This window comes from Solanum verrucosum, unplaced genomic scaffold, assembly GCF_900185275.1.
Source record: "Solanum verrucosum unplaced genomic scaffold, falcon-dt-bn FXZP01000016.1, whole genome shotgun sequence".
NCBI lineage: Eukaryota > Viridiplantae > Streptophyta > Magnoliopsida > Solanales > Solanaceae > Solanum > Solanum verrucosum.
Window position 1 is genome coordinate 47,563 of NW_026020243.1, and position 15,892 is coordinate 63,454.

Below are 15,892 nucleotides of genomic sequence, written 5' to 3' on the forward strand. Positions count from 1 at the left end.
CCCTCAGTAGTGCTTGATCCTATGAAACTCGGAGGATTCATCCCCAAGAACTCACGGATCCTTGAAGTGTCAGCTCCTTCATGTCGAACTCCCCTTTGCTGACCCACCTGATTAGCTACAGCTTGACTCAACATCCTAATTGCCTCTCTGAACTCGGCATTAGAAACTTCCCCTTGATCTTGCACTCCCGGTGCATAGGGTAACTCTTGCTCATCAACATAGCGTCTAGGAAGACGCCCTCTACCAACTCTTCGTGGAGGCATGACTATCTGAAAACACGCGCAAGCACGGATTAAAAGGAAACTCTTTAGAGATCAACTCTAGCGCACGAGATGAGTATGAAAAAAAAAAATGGGAAACCTTCCTAAATGTTGTAGCCTCCCAATTATAGATGTGGCGCGCTTCACACCAATAACTAGGACTCTACAGACACGGCTTCATAGACACCCTAGGACTCTTGAACTGTGTGCTCTGATACCAAGTTTGTCACGCCCCGAGCCTACACCCTGGGCGGGACCGGCACCTGGAGACCATTGCTGGCCCCAGGCGAACCCTTGGCCTGGCTTTCTTAACTCAGCGGAAACCTAACTCAACAGAATAACTCAACGTCATACAAAGACATGAACAACTTAACTAATAAAATATGGCCCAAAGGGCAACTCGAGCCTCAAAATAGAATATTTACATATATATATATATATATACATATACATGGATGAGAGACTCAAAAATAACTGACTGACTGACTGTCTGACTGTCTATTGAAGCCTCTAATATACTGAGATGGATGTGGGGACAGACCCCGCAACATCCTAATAGAACAAAGCTAAGTACACAAAATAATTGAGTCCTCCGGAACGCAAGGAGGCTCACCACAGACTCTGGAGTGCTCAGCTGGATCAACGACGTGCAGGATGCTGATCCGGGGTACCTGTATCTGCATCATAAGACGATGCAGGCCAACTGGCATCAGTACATGGAATGTACGAATATGTGAGCTGGAAAAGCGGAACCACAACTTAAGCTTGAAAGGAGAACAAGAGATCACTTACCTTGACTCTGAACGACTCATATACATAACTGGACTCAAAGTAAAGCAATAAGACACGAGCCACACATATAAAGCTTGTAAAAGAATGTAAACGACTTAGATCGTTAAGGATAAAATGACAACAAACTCCACTTTTCTTTTATAAATATAATACAGCTTTTGTGGAAGGTTCTTTAACCGACAATCACCACTACGAGCCTTAGTGATGATACAACGTTTTACCTCACGTTGCCAAAGGACCATCCTATACCTTGCCATCGATATAGGACCTTACTTTTGCTTAGTGGATCCACTAGCCTAATCTTACGTGATCATCTAAAGAGAATGATACGACAAGTCCCATGTTGGCGCATGGTTCTTATGGGGAGTTGAGTTAATATAAACTCGTGTCCCCAATTCGATGCTCAATACTACTCCCAAAAATACTTTGGCTCATGCTTTTAAAATAACTTCTTTCTTTGATTGAGATAATTACTCAAAACTTTAGCCCAAAGGCTCCTTTGGGGAAAGAAAACATGATTCCCTTCTTATTCAAATATAATAGCATTTACAACCTCCTTTGGGAATACTTAGTTCCCTAATAGCTTTCTTTTTTTCTTTTTTTTTTAAAGAGAACTCAACTTTAATCTCATGACTTAGCTTGAAACTAAGACTCTTACTCGACTTGAAACTTCACTTGACTTGGAACTATCTTTCCTTGAATCGGAATTATGAATTCAAGGTATTCGATCACATGTTATGGAAGGATTCTTGAACGCTTAGACGCACTTTGGAACGTCGAAAACAACTATAAAACATAGGTGAATTACTTTGGAACATGCATGAAAAAGTGAGAAAAGAAGAGGGGAAACTTGGCTGAGACTTCAGATTTCTGGTGACGCAGATAGGACTTACGGACGCCATCGACGGACCGTAGATGGACTTACGGTCCGTACTGCAGGTCCGTAGATTGCGTCAGAGATTTTCCCCAGAATTCATTTAAGAAAAAGACTAAGTGTTGACCTACGGTCCTGACTTACGGTCCGTAGGTCAGGCCACGGACCGTAGGTCGTGACCGTAGATCGATGCCCCAAAAACCAACTTCTGTTCCGATTGACGGTTGACCAGTACGGACCGTCGATCGATCTACGGTCCGTAGGTCAGTCCCGTAGATGGGGATCGACAGCCCAGAAATTTCTGCAAATCGATGGTGGATCAACCTTTAAAAGGGTCATAGCTCTTAGAATCATAATCCCCTCAACATACAATAGGTTTCAACTTAATGCACAACCCAATCAAGCCTCACAACAAACAATAACTTCAACAACCTCAACAACAATATCAACAACAACTAACAACTTCGACACTTCAACAACAATTCCCAATCTTTTCTCAAAGCATAGAGTAAACTTGGTGTGTGTGAGGGAAATGATCAACCCACACGAAAAACTCACATACCTTGATAGGGATCACCCCCGACGAAAATCCACACTGGTCTTGACAAATCTCCTCTTTCTTCTCTTATTCTTCTTCTCCTTCTTCTCTTCTTCAATCTCAAGAACCCTAACTCTTTCTCTTTAAAAAAAAAATGGGACAAAAAATGATCCAAAGATCATCCTAATACAACAATATGAGCTCAAAAGAATTGGCTAGGGAAAAGACTAAAATGCCCTTAATGATTCCCGGACGGATTTCCTTGTCAACTGCCCAACTTTCAAAGGTCATAACTCCCTCATACGAACTCGGAATCGAGCAAACTCGGTGGTGTTGGAATGTTCGTTCCACGAACTTTGCAACCATAACTGGAATTCCACCTAAATCATCCTGAGCTAGAATTTATGGCTGTTCAAAGTTGGCCAAAATTTCACGTTTTCCATACTTAGCCAAAATTTCCAAAACTTTAAATTCTTTCCAAAAATGAAAATTTCCAATTCTAAGCCTCTTCAATTATTTCATATTGCCGGATGTTACACATGTCCTCCAAACAGCCTTCATCTCCACGACACCAAAAACAACAGAGTCATCATCAAGATATAGACCAGGATCAAAGACAAGATACGACGAAGATGGCTTTGATACGTGAACACCAAACATAGCAAACAAGAGCACATCATCTTTGTTGACAAGAATATTGGGAAACCGCTCCGAATATCGTGCAGCAAATGCCTCTAGCAACCCCTGTATTTTCTCCGCCTTACCCAGCTCTCCCAACTTAGACAATAAGAAACCAGGAAGACATTGCTCTTGTCCTTTACCAACCCAATTGAAAGAATACCACAAGGTTGACATAATGAACTTATTATGACCCAAGTTGTCCGAAGCGAGACAAAATAGAGAGTTTCTTGTAACTCTAAGAAACATGGTAAGTAAACAAGAGCCAGGATCAAATGGAAACGCTAATCTGGATTGATCAGGTGGAAACAGATGCAAAGTTAAGACAAGTGAAACATGACCAAGTCTACAAAAGTGATCAGTTATACCTCTGTTAGTAAGTTGGTCATATCTGCAAGTTGAAAGCATTCCACACAACTCCTCCGAGCATCGGGCTATTCCAAGTTTATGTAGCATACTAAACATGGCAAAGTCACCGAAACTAGAAAATGGAGAATCAAACCATAGTGAAGGTATTCCCACAAATGCAGGAACAAATTGCCGTATTTTATTTCCAATGACAAAAAGCTCTTCTTCCTCATTCTTGCCTTCATTTCCAACACCAGTAACATAGTTGCTTTCCTCAATAGTATATGTGTTAATCATAAGCATCTTGTGTGGTTCTAGAATAACATCCTTAGATGCTACAGAAAATTCATCGAACACCTTGTGTGCCTGATTGTTGTCGTATATAAGTGGCTCATTAAAGTGTTGTGGAACAGGGAAGTCCGCCTCCTCTTTGGTTTCATCCAAAATCGAATGAAAAATCTCCTCTTTTGCTTGATTTGCCAACATTTCAGAGCTGCCAGTTTTAACTAGCATTGTTGCATTATTAACACCTACAACAATATCAGTTGTCTTATTTAACTTTTCACCAAACACCTGGTGGGCAGAGTTCACTTTGTTGTAGTCGGACCGTGCATTCCATGACTGAGGCGAAGGCGAGTTAGCGATAGTGCTCCATGACGAAATAGTTGCAGCCCGTGCTTGAGAATCATCCACTGTGGTAAACTGCCGGAGAAAGGCTAAACGATTGCCATGGGTTTTCCGACTTTGAAAACGAATAAATAATTTATCCACGAAATGGTCCCAACCCGCAAGTTGTTTGTTTCGGAAGAGCCAACGATACCATTCCAAAGCCTCGCCATCCAAATAGAATGAAGCCCACGACAGTTTATGCTCTGATAATATGTCGTAGAATATGAAATACTTCTCTGTTTGAATCACCCAATCTAGAGGATTGTCACCACTGAAACGACCCATGATGGGGGCTTGAGATAGGTCCACCATGGTAGATGGAATCAATGAAAGCACCAATGTAACAAACTCAATTCTCAGCAGAAACTCATAGATGCATTCCAATTACTCAATAAGGATACAATAGAAATTATGGTAATTAACAATAGTTATCTACTAAAACAACTGAATTAAAAGATAGTAAGAATTAGAAAGAGATGAGAAACCAAATCCTTAGAAAGGGGATGAGAAAACATAGACTCTTCATAATAGTTTTGCATAAACCGTTCTTTCTCATCCGCCATCCTTTTAACTAGTTGTTTATTGGGCCTGGGTCCCAAACCAACCTTTGTGAAGGCCTTCTAATTTTGCTGCTTCTTTTTGGCCCAATAACTAGTTGTGTGGCATCCGTATAGGTATTGACATTGGGCCGAGGCTGGTTCATAACAGTCACATACTAATGAATATTAATACAAGCAATTATTTATCTTACTTGCCTCTCATAATATATTTTCTCCCCTGAATCTTGCAGAATGCAAAATTAATCACCATTATGAAAGCTGTTCAGATTTGTTAGGATTTTGACAGCAATACATCATTCAATTGTTGTCTCAACTTGATTGCTCCTTATCACTAATGTAAGTGTAGTTTTTCCAAAATGATAGCAAAAACATGAGTCCTTTTTCAGCAGTCACGTGATGCTAATTTCTTCTGTAATCATCTGAAATTTGATAAGCGCAAAAAGATATTTTTACTTCCATAGCTTAGTCTTTACTAGTTTTGTATGCATGTCAATAAACCATTTTTTAAAGGATGATAGTTTTGATTAGTTTGTTTGTATGTTATGAGAATGATCATCTCTAGGATGTATTTTAACCTATGTTCTCCCTCAAATCTCGCAGACTGGGAAAAATTTTGCCATCATGAAAAGCTGTTCGGCTTTGTTCCCCATTTCTTGTCTCTCCCACAGAGATAAGGGGTCCAAGGGAACGCAACCTCATTTTTCAGTCAGGTAGCCAAAACCTTGAAAAGAGTTGCATCAATCTTGAAATTTAAAGAAATTCCAAAAGAGTTCTAATATCTGCTTCCATATTAATGCCTTGTTATATCTCATTGATTTCATGTTTTATTATATGACTGCATTTGATAGCATATACTGAGCTTTTGTCAGTATTTGGATATTCAGAGATTTGGACTGAAGATATAAACAGTAAGCTGATAACTGTGGAGATTATAAGTTCCCTTCAAATGATTTTCATTACTCAACCTCGAGTGGGACCTCAGAACTAAGTGAAAGGCAAGGAAGTGTATCCTACTCGGAATGAATTCAAGGTTAGGTAACAAAAAACGATTTACACATGTTTCAGTTACCAATATGTTTACATTGTAGTGGTAGTAGTTGTAGTTTACTTTGTTAGAATTAACAGCATAACCAAGAAAGCGTCTTCTCTTAATAAATTCCTCTAGTTTTAGCTGATGCATATAAGCTGTTCAAAATATAACGTTGTCTTAATGCGTTTGTTGCAATTTACTATCCAGATAATTAATTTTGTGGAATGCTCCTTTTTTTAGTCTATAAGCTTGACTTGTTTGTTGATCCAGTGTCATTGTAGGAGTTTTTCAATCTTGTCTTGTCTTGGAGTTTACATCAGAAATTTATTTCAGGTTAGGCAACAAAACAGCATGTCAAATTTCAATCATCATTCGACAAAAGGACTAGTCATTTTCTATTCTCAGTGAAATCATCCAGTGCTATCAACTATCAGAACTGATATTTGTGAAATTTTAATATACGTCTTTGTTATAGCTGAGGCTGACACAAGCTCTGTGTATTGTACTGTTCAACCTTGATTTGGTCTGAGTAATTACTTGCAGTAGAAGGATTAGTCAGCCTATAGATTTGATGCCTTGGCTGTATTAACATCAATTGTTTTACCTAGTTCGTCAGCTTAATAGTCTTCACTTTGATTGGACTATTTCCAGAGAAGTTATTTCCCTTTTTCGAGTGAGTTGTGGAAGGAGGAAGTGGTTTAGAGTAATGCACATGTTTACTTTTTTGAATAGACAAATATCAGCTAAACTGCGATCAGTCAGCAGAGTGTAAGTGTAGAAAGGTACTTTCTCTTTTCGCTGAAATCTGACACTATTGAGCTAACTTTTGTACAAGAAGTTTCTCCTATAGCACGTTAAGATCGTTCCTATTTTCTTCTCTTCTGTCAGCAGTTTAACAAAGTGCAAGGTTTGATTGATCAGTTTCTCTGCCAAGATACAATGTCATTTCCTCATCGAGATTCTTTCAGTAATAGTTGAAGTTTGCCACCAGAACCAATGCATGCATTCCTTCCATCTCTCGAAAGAATGGTAGGCATTTCATTCTCAGAAAATGAGTCCTTTCCAGAATTGAGAAACTGTAATTACTCAAATTCCCATTGTATCATTTTGTGTCTTTAACAGGTAAACATGTTTACCGCGAGATTTCCTTCCATATGTATGTCTAAAATGTTCTCCTCTGGCTCAATGAATGACTAGTTAAAACGTTTGGCTTGAAATGCTGAACCTACATATAGACCAGCAGTGTTACAAGGTCAAGTTGATATGTCCAGATGGTGTCGTGCTCGATTTTGGTAATCCTTCCATCCTCTACATTGCTCTGTTGTGCGCGAGTTTGAAGCATCAGATGGAATTTTATTTTGGAAGTGATGTTATTTCAAGTTATGCATATGATCTTAGTTAAGGTGCAGCAGCAAATATTGCTATTTTTTCCTCAAGAATGTTGAGGATTGAGATTGTAAGTGTAATTACCAAAGACAAAGTTAGACCTCTTTATAATGACGGACATATTTTTGGCTGCTATAGCGAATGATTGTTATTGTTACACACCATAATAACATTTGATGTTCAGATATTATTTGGCTGTTATTGACAAAAGAAATAGGCAAGAAGTCATTTTCCTCTTAACTTCTTATGTTTTACTAAAGAAAACAAAATACTTAAAATTAAACCACACAGTGCTTCTTTTGAAACTAATTAAAATTAAATATTTTAATAGAAAGTTTCAGTATACTATTTGGATAACTAGTTGTTAGGAAATTATGAATATACGTAGACATCATTCACCTTCATTACTGCCGTCATGGATAATTATTACTCCAAAATTTGACTTGAACATGATATCTTAACAAATTAATGAAATTGTGTACAAACTGATCTAAACACTATTGTTAGGTTGTCGGTGATTTTAAAGAAAGAAAACCATAACAATTTTGTCGGTTATTTTTCACACAAAAATACATAACACTCTTAAAAAGAAATTATTATTTTTTAAAAAGAATTATTTTTTGTTAATTTTTAATTTTTTAACTAAAATTAACTGACACATGTTGATTTAAAATAAGAAATTGCAATTGAATAACATAAATAAAAACAAATTATAAAAAATAGTATAAATGGTACAGAAAAAATGGAGTTTAAGGGTTAAAATGGAACAAGGCTAAGTTGGAGTGCCAAAATGAAAAATGAGGGCAAGTTTGAGGGGTTGTATATGTGTTTGACCTATATTATATATATATATATATATATATATATATATATATACACACTAGTTTCAGAGCACGTGCGTTGCACGTGTGTCCCAATTTTGCTAGCATATTTTTTTTTTAAAAATAATAAAATAATATTAAACATGTGTGGAAAGAGTAATATAAATTTAAAGAAAGAAAGTACAAATTGAATTTGACAAATAATTAAGCTACTTAAATGACTTAATTGTTCAATACAAATTATTAAGGATTGCCTAAACTTAGAAAAAACAATTAAATTTAGTTATATAGGTGCAATGTGTAATGAAATAATAAATATGTGGCAGTTTGTACAACTACAACATGACATGATAAAATATAAGTTGTACCAAAATTTCCAAAATTAATGTTACTACAAATAGCTCTAAAGAATCTTACCGCAAATTAAGCACAAATACAATACGTATACACATTTTAAAGTGTAACCATATAACTAACCCTCTCTTAGTAATACAATTGTAGGAATAATTTTATAAAGCCTAGTATCCTAAATCAGCATTTTAAACCATCATAACATACAATTAAAAAGCAATTATATATATGGAAGAAAATAAATATCAACCTCACTACCATATTCTTACTATTCTAGGAGAAAAGGATGATATTGTATTCTTATGTAAATATGTCAAATTTTTATGATTATTGTGAAGTTGGGAGTGTGATGAAATGGAGCATAATTATCCTATTTATCACTCTTTTGTAAGTAACATTTTATATAAAAATCCATATTAAATGTGAGTCCTTATAATTCATAAGAATGTGAATGGTCAAATTTTCATTTTATAAACATAGGAGCAGAAAAGTCTACTATAAGGTTGAATATCATAACCATTACTTAGTATTTATTAAGAATACATTAATAAATCAAATACAATCCGACATTCCTTATTCTCCTAATCCATTATTTAGCCATTATTGCATTTAAAGTAAATAATTCATCATCACCTTGAAAATTAAGGGCAAAATGATAATTCAATTTTGAGGTTAGGATCTTCCAATTATTAGTATCAATCTATAATATGTAAGTTTGATATTAATGTTGCTTTAGGGATTAATGTTATTTTGGGCTTTATATATAAGTGGGTTGCTTTGAAAGGTCATTCAAATCCATAAGATGCTGGTAACTTTGACAAGAAGAAGTTGTTCGGATGATAAACACCTCTCATTTCTAATATTAAGATTGTGAGTTTGAGTCACTCAAAAATAAAAAGGTGAGAGAGCAAAAAGGTGGAAGCTCCGAGCTAGGGAGGGGTTAAAAAATATAAAAGAATTGAATAGTTTCATTTACTTTTGGCAAAACTTGTGCCGAGTCTTATGTGGCCCCAGTTGTAGTCCTTTCCCCTTCAATAACACAATAAAGCACATGGTTGGAGAGAACTGATGTATATAAGTTCAAACATATTTCTTTTGTTCAATATTTACTTAATAATCGTACTGAGTTAAAATATAAGTAGACATTGATAATTTCTCTGCTAAAACACCTTTCATATACCATACTTGTGTTCATTACTCTAGCAATTAATGGGTAAAATAAAGCTTAATTGTGGATAGAGTAATGCATGCAAAAACACATACATATAACATACTAGAACTGCTAATGTGGCAACTCTATCACTGAACATTAAGCTATAATATACATGATCTTCACCCAATTAGTTTTGGTACAACTTGTGCTGTCTTGAGGGATAACTTATCCCAAGACTAACGGTTAATCTTGGGATAAGTTATCCCAGTCTTTGCAACCAAACAACGAATTAAAGGGCACTCAAAAATTATTCCAGGATTAATTCCTTTTATCCATCACACCAAACGATCCCTTATTTTTAAAAATTATGTCATGCATATTATTTGACTATAACAAACCAATAAATCAGCAGAACTAATCCTTTCATAACTTATCTTAAGATACCATTTTTCGTAGCGGAACTGGTAGTTGGGAGATTCATGAAAGTGGTAGTGTGGTAGGTGGTAGTGTGGTAGGTGAGTATTTTATTTTAAAGATTTTATTATAGTATTCTTTTGCTAAGTGTCTTAATCTTGATATCCCTTTAATGTTATTTTTTGGTAGTGTGAAATTCATGGTAAAATGTAATAATATTTATTGTAATATTCTTCCGATAGTTGTTTTAATCTGAATATTTCTATAATATTATTTATGATATATTCTAGATATAACATATCTTCGGTTCTTTGGTACATAGATAAATTTTCCTCTATTAATTGTTCTAATAGTTTTATATCATCCATAGATTCTATCCAATATTGTAAATATTCGTAATTCATTTTAATCTGAATTTATTTCTAAATCGTACCATTCTATTCTTTCATTATCTAAATATAGATCTTGTAAATCTATTTCATACCATTCTTGATTTAATATATTTTCTGATTCGTAGTCATCAAATATTTTTTCCCATATGATTCTTCTTAATTCAATTATTTCTATACCGTTAAGTATATATAATATTAAAGTTTCATAAATTTTTATCATCTCGTCATGCATATATGTAATCATGTTCGTTGTTTATGCAGTTTTTATTTTCAAATTATTCCTTCCTATCATATTCATAATTGATTAAATTCATATTAGATCATTATGAACTAGATTATCTTTATCATGTTTTCCTGTCACTACTAGCATCGTACTTTAGCGGATACTTCCTTCTTATCAGCGCCTCAACTTTGTTTACTCCCCTAAACGGCTTCCTCGCCTACCGGTTTCAACATTAGGATGGCATAGTATAGAAGTTTTTTCCCTGTTTCCAGTGTGCTAATAAACTAGAAATCATGATTCAAATAATTCTAATACATAATAACTAACATAAATTTATTCAATCATATATATGATATTCAGGAATATATGAAATTAGTTCTGCATATTTTTTGAACAATATACCTTTGCCTCTTGCTTAGCCATGCTATCTGAAATATCTGATTGGATTTCAGATTTTTGCTCCATTTATCTAAATACTAAATTTTTAGTTGAGAGAGTTTTTTGAAAGAAAGTTTTATATTAAGTTAGGCAATGCCTGCCTTTTTATTTACATATGCCTTTCTTTATATAGAAAGGAATTTACATACGTACTACATTACTTACCATAATGCATTACTACACTTGTCACAATAATACTACTATATTACTTACTCCTATGACTTTTTTTTACACTACTTGATGGCTTTCTTACAATCCCATACCTACTACTTACACTTGTCTTACAATCCCATACCTACTACTTATGACACACTATTAACATCATGACACACTACTATTCACACCATACTTTATTGACTTTTTTACAAGACAAATAAGTTTACTCTTATCTCTTTTGTCCGTATCTCATCTTCATTGTCTTCTTTTCCTTCATCTTTATCTTCATCATCTTATCATTATCTACTTCCGTCTTTTTATCTTTATTCCAGCTGGACGTTTGGGATTATATTATCTTCTCCGTTACATTTTGAACATATGTGGTCAGGGTATCTGTGACCAATTAGCTTGCAATATCTGGTTAATAACTCTGCCGAAATAAATCCTACTTTTAATGCTCGTGTCGTAGGTTGTTCTTCTAGCTTAAGTAATGATAAAATCCATCTTTGGACTTCATCCATATCTGCTTTCCTTAGCTCCCTCGAATTGGAATAAATCATTAACTGATCTCTTGCATAGTAGCTCCATATAGCGTTTCTGTTTAAGTAATTATTTGCTAGCTCTTGTATAATGGTTGATATACCAATTATTCTCTTATTGACATAAAAACTGGGTATCTCGGTTTTTTGTATCTCTGGTTGTTGTCCAATATCTTTCGGTATTATCATATCTTTTGTTAGTCCTATCTTTACCACTTGTATCGGAGGTTTTATTTCCTCGTATAATATCTCTGTTGTTGCCGTATAAAATTTTACATAGAATAAATTTCCCTTAGTAACTCTTTTATATGTAATAAATGCTTTATGTAGTTCCGGTATTCCACTTAGTTCCTCTCCGTCATATGTATATACTGTATTTAATAGTCCATAGTTGTAACATGTCCTCACCAAGTTGGCGTTAGTTTTCGGTTGTGCAATTAGTTTATTATAACCTTGTAATTTTTGGGTTAAATAATCTTGGTTGGGTTCTTGGGTTGTATTAGATCTTGGGTTAAGGTTTAAAAATGTTTGGATTTTGTATATATTTTCTATATAGGTTCGCGTAATATGGTTGTATGTTCTTTTGTCATGGTGTAGGCTATCCGCATATGTAGAAGTTTGTGGTTCTATAGTTAATATGTTTTTTGGTGTTAGCCTTGGAGTAAATGGTTTTTCGAATAGTTGGTTTAAGTTTGAATTCTTTTGTTTTTCACTAACTCGTTTGCTTGTACCTGCAGCTATATTTAAACAAATGTTATGGGTTTTAAGGAGTTTCCCATCGTCTCCTTTTAGCTCTGGGTTTTTTCCGTCTTCCGATCGACGTAGCTCCGCATTTTTATAGTCATGCTGCTGACTAGCTTTAGACTTCAGATTATCTTCATTAGTCTTTAGCTTTTGTATCTCGTTGTCCATACTATCCACTTTTATACAAAGTGTAGTTATGGCTTTGAGTATCTCTTCCATTGTATTTTCGTTCTCAGTCTGAGTAGCTTTGTCTTGATAAGTAATCTGCAATAACATTCTTATCAGTTTTTATTACTTCAATTGTAAATGTGAAATTTAATATATTTAATACCAATCTCCTTATTTCTTTTGTTGTTACCGAATCTTGTATTTTTCTTGTTAGCCACCATTTTACTTGTGTATTATCTGTTCTTATAATAAATTCGTTATATACAATATATGGTTCAAATGATAATAAACACTTATATACTGAATATAATTCTTTTCTATTTATTTCCCATTTTATTTCTATATTATTAAACGTTCCTGAATAATACCTGCAATGATGTTCTATCGTAGTGTCATCATACCTGTATTTTAATATTCCTCCATAACTTTTTTCACTCGCATCTGATTCTATTATATAAGTAAATTTTTTGTTTTCATCTGGAAAGTATAGTTTAGGTAAGTTTTTACATAATAATTTTACCTTTTGTATTTGTATTTGGTCTTTTTTATCAAACTGATATTCTATATCTTTCTTTAATTTTTGTTGTAATGGTTTTAAATTTTCTGCTAGTTTTGGTATGTATTCTCTTACTTGATTTACTAGTCCTAAGAATGATTGTAATTTCTTTTTTGTGTCTAGTTGTTCATTTGAGTTAATTATTTTTTGTACTATATGTGTTTGCATTTTTATCCCCTTTTTATCAATTTGTATTCCTAAGAATTCTATTTGATTTTTCATTATATCAGCTTTCTTTTTACTTAGACTTATACCTGAATATTCTATGATGTGTATAAATTTTTCTAATAATCTTATATGTTCATCTTGTGTTTTGGAATATAATAATATATCATCAATGTACACTACACAATTTTCTATTTGTTTAAAGTAATTGTCCATAAAGTGTTGATATCTACCTGATGCGTTTTTATATCCAAATGGTAATACATTTCATTCATAAAATCCTTGTGGTACAGTGAATGCTGTTAGTTTTTTAGATTCTTCTTCTAGTTTTAAGTGAAAAAATCCTGATTTACAATCAAATTTGCTAAAATAATTATATCCTTGTATTTGTTTTATCTTTAGTATTTTATTTGGTATCGGATAATTATATGTTTTAATTTTTGCATTTAAATTTCTATAATCAATAACCATTCGGCTTTTTCCTCTTTTTTGTTCACTATGTTTATTTACGATAAATGCCGGGCTTGTGTGCTTACTATTGCTTTCTTGTATATACCTTTTTTCTAGTAATTCATCTATATGTATTTTAAATTCGGTTAAATCATTAAAATTATACTTTAGTGGTTTTTGGGTTATTATATTGTTATTATCAATTAGCTCAATTTTTACTTTTGTTTTATGTTTCTCCCATCCTTGTAAAGGATCCTCACTATATAATAATTCTAACTTATCTTGAATTATTTTTACTTTATCTATACAGAATATAATTAATTCTATTTTAGGATCTTCTTCTTTTACATTTTCTAATTTTTGTGTAATTTTTTCACTTCCTTTTATCCATTCTGTTGTTTTTCGTTTTTTATTATTTACTCTCTTTGCTCCTATTTTTTGTTTACACGGTGTCGTGAACCACCAGTGTGTTTTTGTTATTATATGTGGGTATAATTTTTCTAAAAATGGCATTCCTAATAGCATATCTTTTGTAGTTAATTCAAAATTATATATTTCTTCTATAGTTAATATCTTATCCCATATTTGTACTTTTATATTTTTTGCCTTATATGTGATCATGCTTCCTTCATTATTAAATCTTGTTACTACTATCAGTGTTTTTAATTTTTCCCATTTATCTTCTGGTAAACAATTGTATTTACATATATTAGTTTCTGCTCCCGTATCTATCATTGGTGTATAATATCGATTGTAATATCATTCTATTATTATCTTTGCAAGTATATATATTTTCATATTTTTATTATACTAAAGTCCTTTTTATTATTACTCTTTTATTTTCATAATTTATTGTTAACTGTTTGTCTTCTAGATTATATGGTTTTACTTGTTCTAGCCATTTTATTCCTAAAATGATATTTTCATTTCCTTGATAAATTTTAAATTTTATCACTGTTGGTACTCCGCCGATGATTATTTCATTTTCTGTAGTTTCTTCGGTATACATTAATGCTTTTGGTAGTTCGGAGCATGATTGTTCAATAGTTATTATTTCATCTTCCGTCACTAATTCTCTTGTAATATAGTTTTCTTCTCGTCCTGTATCTATTAATATTAAATATTTTTGTTGTTCCATTATTCCCGTTATGTAGTAATGATGTGGTTTTATATCTTCGTCCATTGATTTTTCTATTCTTCTTGAGGTACTCATTTTTGATGAGATTTGTGGTATTTCACAGTTCATGTTTATTCTTTTTGATGTTGATGTACTTAATCTTTCTTTTACTATTTCTAAATCTTCTTCTATGTCAATTTCATTATAACTATAGTCATTCTTGTCTATGACTGTGACTATTCTTTCAAAAGGATCTTGTATTTTTATTTTATTTATTTTATTCTTTGCTGTTATTTTATGTTTTGTCGTTAAAACATATAAGTTTTTACATCTAGCTGTAAATATTTTACTTCCCGAGGCTAGTTCTATTCCTGACATTCTCCAATATAATACTAACGATTTATCTATATTTCTGTCATTTATTGCTACTGAGTAATTAGCACTTATTATAAATTAAAATTTTTGGTATATGAGGTTACCTTTTACCGCACTTATTATACTTTTTTCTATGGGTTGTATAATTCTATCATCTGCCAAGTATATTTCTATGGGTGTATCTATTCCTTCTCTAAAACATGCTTTTATTAGTATTTCTGTTCCTCCTAAATGTACATATTTAATTGGATTTTTAGCCTTAATATCTTGTATTTCTTTATTTATTATTCGTTTATTTATTATTGGTATTTTGGCCTTTCCTTTAGTGTATTTGCAATCTATGACATGTTCTCTTTGACTTACTACATAATATTCTTCTTTTTGTCGTTTAAACCAGTTTCTTATTGTTGGTATTTCGAATATTTTTGCTACGCTTAGGTCTAGTTCTTTTCCTTTTATTTGTTCAAATATACTATTATCAAATATTATTTTCTGTTCTAAATATTCTTCGTCTTGATGTTCTTCTTTATTTATTGTTTGTATATCTACTTCAATCATTTTGTTATATTATAGAATTCATTAACTGATTCTATTTCTATGTCATTATCTATTTCGTTTTCCGATAATTCATATATACTATCATTGCTTTCTAATTCATAATCTACGTATTCTATTTGTGTATATTTTACATCGTC

General features: G+C 32.9%; 2 protein-coding genes across 2 annotated transcripts in view; one reads left to right on the forward strand and one right to left on the reverse strand.

Moving 5' to 3' along the window:
* Nucleotides 1-15,892, forward strand: part of LOC125832955 (putative disease resistance RPP13-like protein 1) — a 172,074-nt gene that overhangs the window by 21,547 nt on the left and 134,635 nt on the right. The window lies entirely within an intron of this gene.
* Nucleotides 2,978-8,827, reverse strand: LOC125832934 (uncharacterized). The gene is made up of 2 exons (XM_049512112.1): nucleotides 8,804-8,827; nucleotides 2,978-3,847 (listed from the first exon to the last, which is right to left on the reverse strand). Exons 1-2 carry the CDS (start codon nucleotides 8,825-8,827, stop codon nucleotides 2,978-2,980), a joined length of 894 nt encoding a protein of 297 aa, XP_049368069.1.